This window comes from Pararge aegeria, chromosome 3 (genome assembly GCF_905163445.1).
Source record: "Pararge aegeria chromosome 3, ilParAegt1.1, whole genome shotgun sequence".
NCBI classification, from domain to species: domain Eukaryota; kingdom Metazoa; phylum Arthropoda; class Insecta; order Lepidoptera; family Nymphalidae; genus Pararge; species Pararge aegeria.
The window spans coordinates 7081278-7088912 of record NC_053182.1 but is presented as its reverse complement, the minus strand read 5'-3'; the positions used below and the strand labels follow the sequence as shown (position 1 = coordinate 7088912).

Genomic DNA, 7635 nt, shown 5'->3' with positions numbered 1-7635 from the left:
TATAATTAAATTACTTTATTCATAAAATAAATAAGAAAACTTAAATCTATTACATGTATTCCCAAATATAAATCCTTCAAGCTAGCTAGTTAAGCTACCCAGCACTAACCCTATACGATTTTGAACAAATTTTTTTTAAAAATGTAACAAAGAAAACGCTATTCACCCAATAATTAAATACTTTATTCATAAAATAAATAAGAAAACTTATATCTATTACATGTATTTCAAAAAAAAAAACAATGAGATAAAAAGAACAAAGGATTTCACTGCGTAGTCAATAGGTAAATTAGTAATTCATCATAAATAATTATAGATTGAATATTCTTGTCTGGTGGGACGCCTTGGCCGTGGTTAGTTACCATCCTACCAACAAAGACGTGTGCTGCCAAGTGCTTTAGCGTTCCGAAACGATAAATTAATTACTGGTATGCCTTTTAATAAACTGCCAAACTAAAAGTTTAGCCCGTTACCATCGTAGACTGTATCATCACTTACCACCAGACGCGATTGCAGTTAACGGCAAACTTGTAGTGGGATATTTTATTTTTCTTTGTTTATAATTTTCGGTCAGGTCACAAGATAAACGTAATAAATCAAATTTACTAACTTCGCAATAATAATTTAACGTAATAATATAAAATATAACATTCATTATTTTTATGAAATTTGTTACTGAAAGCTTTCTTCATTACCTGTTAGAAGAGAAGCCATTTGTTGAGTTCGCCTTTGTTCGCAAGTAAAGGAAGCTTCTACAACAAAGACAAAACAAAATTCATGTTAATTAACTCGACCCGGAGCGGAGCAGAAAACGTAATTAGTACTTTGGTAGGCGACATAATATTGTAGTAGCATTTTATTTTTTTATTAGGATTCTGTAGTCAATGCCCATAAACCTCTCAGAACTTTTTTTAAATTTCATTCTGTCTGTCTCTCGCGCCCTTATGCGCAATATCCCATATAAAAAAAAGACTTGTGTCCGCGGCTTCACCTGCTTATATCTTTTTTAATTAACTTAAAATCAAATTAAGTCATAATCAGCCATATTAAAATCCTAAATCACGGTAGAAAATGAAATTAAATGATTATTATCACGTCATATTAGTCATCGAAACTGGGACCGACGCGCCGCGACCGATGAAGGTTTAACGTGCTCTACGAGGATCAACACTGGCTACGCCCTAAAATATCCATCTCCACAATGCAAGCTATTTGTGTTTAAAAGTGGTTTAAATATTTTAGCATGAAGCCCGGCTGGGTCCGCCATTATTGGTTTACAATATAGCGGCCTCGCATATAACTTGGATTAATCAATACCTGGTATTATTGCAAATAGATTCGAGATAGAATCTTTGTGAGGCAGCTACAGCTTTCCGAGCAATAATAAGCCATCAACGTTCAGCTTTAAATTAAAATGTAAAAAAATTCTACAAAATAAAGTTTTTTGTTCATTTAATTCTAGCTTTATCTTCAAAGTCTTTGGCGGTATTTAAAAAAGCTGCTTTAAAAACTAAAAATTACCTTTTTTTTGTCAAAAATAGGGAGGGAGGCTCCAAGATCGATCTCGCGTCCGTCACCAGTATAACTTTGAAATCATATAGCTGATATAACTAACACGATGAGATGTTGTTAAATACAATTAAACAAAATTAATTATTGTTTGCATGGGCACATTTTTTACGTGGTCGACGAATAGGTTAGCCAAAATATTTAAAGACTTTGTACAAGCAACTGTTGAACATTAATTTGGGCATATTTTCACAATAATTTTTGCTATCAAAGTTTAGTTATGTTGAGGTTCTATAACGATACCATTCTTTTTGAAAAGAGGCGGTGCTGATTAAAATGAGCTTAATTCGAAATAATTAAATTACACTTAATTTAAAACGAAATTGGACGTCAAACGGGGTTTTATCTCTAATCTAAAACAGCTTTTAAGCCAAGAGCGCTCAGTCTAATATTAAAATTATATTCCACCTCATTCTATATTCCAAAAGCGTTTAATGTTCGAAGCAAACAAATATCTCGTCGCATTTTAAACGAATGCAAAGCTGGATAACGTAGTAGATGCATGTTTTATTTCTCGATGTGCTTATTATTCTTAATTCAAAATTCGTTTTTTTAATTCGCTGGGATGCGTGGTTGTACTACTTAGCACACACTAAATAAATATAATAAATTGGCTAGCAAAACATTTTTAGGTGACCGATTTTTCTGTAAAGTAATAAATGTGTATTACTTTACCACCCCGTACTTAGGTAATTAGCGTGGCCTGACCCCGTGTCTGGAGAGCACGTTAAGCTGTTGTTTCCGGTTATCATCATTAAAATGTAAGGTCACTCAAGCTTGCCAACCTAAAATGGAGAAGCGTGGTGAAAAAAAAGCTCTAAACCCCTCTCACAAATGGTGATGATGACTCAAGAAGCAAATTATTAGTAGCGAAAATTGTGGCATTTTTTTTGGACACCGCAATTATAAAACTGACTCTAGGAACTCAGACTCCCGTTGTTTTACGCAAACACGTGTGGCTAAAGCTTGTATAGTACTTCTCTCAAATAATGCGCGGAAATTTAATTAAATATTACCTAGGCAGAAATTTTTATTTAAAAAACAAATCCTTTTTTTAAATCAATGACGAACCACGAACAACAACAATTTTTCCCGCGTTAAATTTTTCATTTGTTTTTTTTTCAATTAACAGATTTATATTTGCACGCCTTAGAAATTGAAATAATTTACCTCTTCCATCTTGGTTGCCATTTTGTTCAGATTAAATGATCGTTTCATTTTAAATTCCACTACTTATATGAGTTCACTATGTTATTTAAACCACGATACGGTGGCCGTTAAACCACGACAGATACATATTTATATTAGATAGATTTTTCATACAACTTTTGCTAATTGCTACTCGCGTGTAAAGCTATTTTGATTGATGTCGTTGAGGGATGTTATAGTAATGCTCAAATTTTACCAATATTTGAGAAAAGCGAAACGAAAATCTATCTAAGAACGAAGAACGCGAGAAAACTGTGAAGTTGTTTAAGCTATCAGATTTCCACAAATAAATACCGCAATAAGAACTAAACTCTCGTACGGTCCATTCAGAAGGGCAGCTGCGTCAGTAAAGCAACTCCACGCATTATCCAATGGTCAGGATGCTGTGTGGTAGGAAGGCGCATGAACAGGATGTAGTTGGTGGAATGGCCCGTAGTAGAGAGCACTCCTCGTCTGTCTCCCGTTTTGTACAGAGGGCAGTTGTAGAATACGTCCGTTGGGATGTCCTCCCGCTTTAGCGGAATCAGCCATACCTAGAAGTTAAATATTTAAAATTGTAAGTGAACCTGCTTTGTTACCTTCTGCATATCTTCTGCTTATTAAAGGAGTATTTGTTAGTAGGAGCTTATTGACAAAACTAAAGTTAAAAACACATCTTAACGCCACTGGATCCAAAGCCATCTTTATCGACGTTATGCCAAATGGACATGCGATTAGTATTGTTGTTTTGTTATGTTTGTATGTTTCTGAACGGCACCAGATGCAAACATTTTGGAAAACGAAAAAACCAGGTAAAATCATTAACTCTGGTATTACTGTATTGCCACAAATAAATCGGTTTATAGAAGTTTAAATTTAAAACAAAATTGTGGTCTTCCACGTGCACTGCGATTTGTATAAGAAAATTGAAATTAATTTTGAATATCAATCAATAAATTAAAGCAGCAGCGTACCTAACGATAATGATTTCCAATTATTAGATTTGAGGAGTGACTTATTTTTAAAATCCCTGCATAAACCGGCTTATTTACTGAGATAAATATACGTAATGAAATCGTTATTTTAATTATTATAACGGTAACCCATAAGGGAACAGTCAGTAAATTAAATAGTACTGAATAGGACAATATTATAATAACCTGGTATATTTACCGGTAAATTAAAAACAGTGCAGAAATTTGCCGATGAGGTAGGTGCATCATACATCCTACGCCCACAACACCCGACGCCACTCGTATCGTGTGATTAACAGTGACTATGCCTCATGGAAAGCGTGGATTCGAGTTAGATGTACCAACTTAAACTGTAAACCACTGACCGGTGGGAAATCATCGTAGAGCACTTTAGGAATTGATTCGTCCATCATGTAGTCCTCCATGTTCCAGCGAGCGCCTTCCATGAACAAGCCGTGGATGTACACGCCCTCGTCCGGAGGCGTCTCTAGAGTGAACGTCCGTTGCACCTAGTTCAGGAACAGTCGGGTTATCTATATCTTTTAAATTAGATAATGGCTGGTTAACAAGAAATTCGATCTGATGGAAAGTGTAGATGTTGTCTAAGATCACTCTGGCTTAGAAGCTGCCCATTCTCTTTTGTATTTCAAAGTACCCAGATTGTATGAATCTAGAGCACAGAACCTGGAAGGACGTTCAAAAACTGAGGTTTTATCCGAGGTCATCCGATTAAATTTCTGACACCAAATTAGCCGCACTACTAGATCAGAAGTAAAAACATTAGTCTGTGGTAATTCAATCCACGTTTGGTCTAATTTATTAACCTGGATTTAGGTGTACGCTGAATCTAGGAATAATCTTCTTCCTTCTATCGACCTTGATATTTTCATAGTAAATATATTACATTATCGTCCCATCTTGAAGTTACTTTATTTAGATAATGAATTACTGGATATTCAAATGTGCAAATGATTAAGATTTCAATAATGACATTTCGCTAATGTGAAATTAAGGCGAAGATTATGTAACATACGCTTTATATCTTGTGTTCTAACCTCGTAGTGGAAGGCGAGCTGATCAATTGGTATCTTGTATTTGCGTGCGTAGCTCTGCTGGGCCGCTGTGAGAAACGCCTGGGGGAAGTAGAAGCCCGACAACCAGAACACAACCGGCGGCCCGTACTGATGCCAATGCTGCAATCAAAAAAGTGACAACTATAGCCAAAATCCCAATGCCAACTCATCGGATAAAACATTTGCAAAATACTTTTTCCCCTTCAGGCGAATAATTTATAGGTAATTACAGTCAAGATATTCTCAGTACCAGTCAGAATTAGTATATTTGTGTTTTGGGGCTCCCGCTAAGCGGTTGGTCTCGGTTTTTATGGTTTTTGTCGCATTGGAGCAGCGTGGAGGTTATAACTTAACAAACTTAACACTCTCTTCTATAAAAAAGTGCCCAGCAATAAGGCTGATGAAGATTTACTTGATTGATGATATGACGTTAAGGACACATAGATAGGATGTTTTAGAAAGTTACCTGAAGGAATTCAAGTCTTGCCAGCAGATCGTTGAAGTAGGCAGCGAGTGGCTTAAGCGACGGGTAGCTTTTGCCGGCCCACAAGGCTGGGATGCGTCCGCGTACCATACTCGTAAGTACTTCTTCCGTTATATCCGTTAGGACACTCACGCCTGTCAATTTATATAAGTATTCTGTCTTAAAATTATTATTCATATTTTTGTAGTTAACATAAAGTTACATATGTTAGCGATAACTATATTTTACAGTGAACAGAAATACATATTTTTCTAAAACTTCGATTCTTATATAGTACCTTCATTATGCTCATAAAAGCTGAAGAGTTCAATGGTGAATTGCTAATCAAAGGGATCTAGAGATAGCTTGAAAATAAAACTAATTACAAACAAATAAATTCAATTTACTAAGATGCCCTACAACATGCTACCCTGTGTGAACACCCTTCAGAGCGGAACACATCAATTCTGCTTGGTGACAGAAATAAGCATGACGTTAGTACTTCGAGGGACGAGTACTGTCACAAAGAGCTCTACTATTAAAATTGAAATCTCAGAAGGTCCCATGGGATTATAATCTTGCCTACACTTTATATTAATTAATTTGTGCTATGGTTAAAATAAAGTAATACAAAAAAAAAATTAAAGATTCACAGAAAACAGTTAATTTTTGTTCATACTGTTTTTTCAAACTCTAAATAACCGTAAAATATATTCAAAACTTTAAGTATATAATATACTCAAAACTTTAATTACTTATATTCATGCATTGTCAAGCACGAGATTACGAAAATACATTACTCAATATATTACAAATTCAATAATTGCCAATATCAAAGTGTCGACAACATGTGACGCGTTCGAATTTACGATTCGCCAATCTCGGAGACGTCAAGCTAAAAATATAAATATATTACCTACGTCATTGGAAATGTTTGATGTTAGTCGTTAGGTAAGTCTCTAAAGGCTTACATAACATAAGCAGGGCTAGCATAGGCAGGAGATAAAAATAAAATCCCATAAAAGTACTGGAACATGGAATAAGAGAAGTTGACCCCCGTTTATTATGACACATATTTTGTTTGGATATTATTTCCACTTGCTCTGAAAGTTGATAGAGCTGTGGGAGAAGATACATTTTTATTCTTTTCCTGGGGAGGTAATTATCTCCTGCCCATGCTTGCCGTGCAGAGAGTTTAAAGCTTTTTTCCATCTTCTGTACGTACCTACTCGCGTAGTTGTATTAAAGGCATAATTTGAAAAGGTAGAAATAATGTTTGGCCGGAAACTAGGTATGCTGTAACACTCAAGCGGCTCTGTTTCTTAAAACAATGCCCTTCGCGAACCTCTACTTTTCTCATAAGATCACTTATCGATCTCCATTAACCGACCGTGACCGGTCGCGACCGTCGTAGCGACCGGTCACTAGAACAGCGATCGTGATGTCGTCGAGTGAAATTAGTGAAAGTACAGTGAAATGTGTGGGGTGTAACCTTGTAATTTCGGAGGTTTTATGTTTTATTGAAGGAAAGCTAAATATTATGGATGTGGAAAGCCTTATACGTGTTTGCGTCTCTGGTTTCACTGCTGAGGACATCAAGAAAGCAAAGAGATTGCTATTCGAGGCAGTGCCAGCAAAGAAACGGAATATATCCAGAAGGAGAGATGGTAAAATGCAACGGGAAGTAGAGGACATCATCTGCCTTTTCCAGAATACAGACCCAGAAAAACTTCCAATCTTTGTGGCGCGGGATCTACAGAAACTGCCCCCGCTAACGTTTGATCACGTAGATGTAACTAGACTGTTAAAAGATCTATTAATCTTAAAGGCTGATGTGAAAAATATTAAGGAAACATATGTAATGAAGGAAGATTTCATGAAGTCGGTGAGAGGTGAACATTCGAAAATAGACCTTAGAGACTGCAGTCCTAGAGGCGATTATGTAAATACTAAGAGAGGTGCATGTCTATCAGAAAGTTGCTATGTCGATAGCGGGCCGATCGGCTTACCGCCAATTGTTTTAAAATCGTCTGTTAATGAGTCAGCCGGCGAGCAAGCAATGACCGTTGGCGATTTCTTAAACGTAAGCAACAGTACTAGTGCTATCTCTGTCTCACCACTGAAAGTTACAAAGGAGAAACAAGTCGCGAGCATCGAGTTTGCTCCGAACAATAATAATCAGCTGACAGCGGGGTCAATGAACGGAGAGTGCATAGCAAATACGCAAGGCCAAGGTCAGCAATCTATTCCGCTCCAACATAGTGCGAACACGGCTATGCATCCTTATTGCACGCCGCGCGCGTGTAACCTGCGGCCTACCGCGGTTTCGAACAAACCGGTCGGGCTAGATAACAATAGAGTGCAGTCA

At 36.6% G+C, this 7635-nt stretch overlaps 1 protein-coding gene across 1 annotated transcript in view; it reads right to left on the bottom strand.

The window, feature by feature from the left end:
• Positions 1–332: 332 nt before the first annotated feature.
• LOC120637424 (dynein heavy chain 7, axonemal) overlaps positions 333–7635 on the bottom strand; it is a 48331-nt gene continuing 41028 nt past the window's right edge. The window contains exons 72-76 of the mRNA XM_039909263.1: positions 5271–5422; positions 4787–4924; positions 4097–4240; positions 3098–3311; positions 333–752 (exon numbers count right to left, since the gene is read on the bottom strand). Of these exons, the coding sequence (XP_039765197.1) occupies positions 3105–3311; positions 4097–4240; positions 4787–4924; positions 5271–5422 (641 nt within the window). The 3' untranslated portion in view covers positions 333–752; positions 3098–3104. The remainder of the gene's footprint in view (positions 753–3097; positions 3312–4096; positions 4241–4786; positions 4925–5270; positions 5423–7635) is intronic.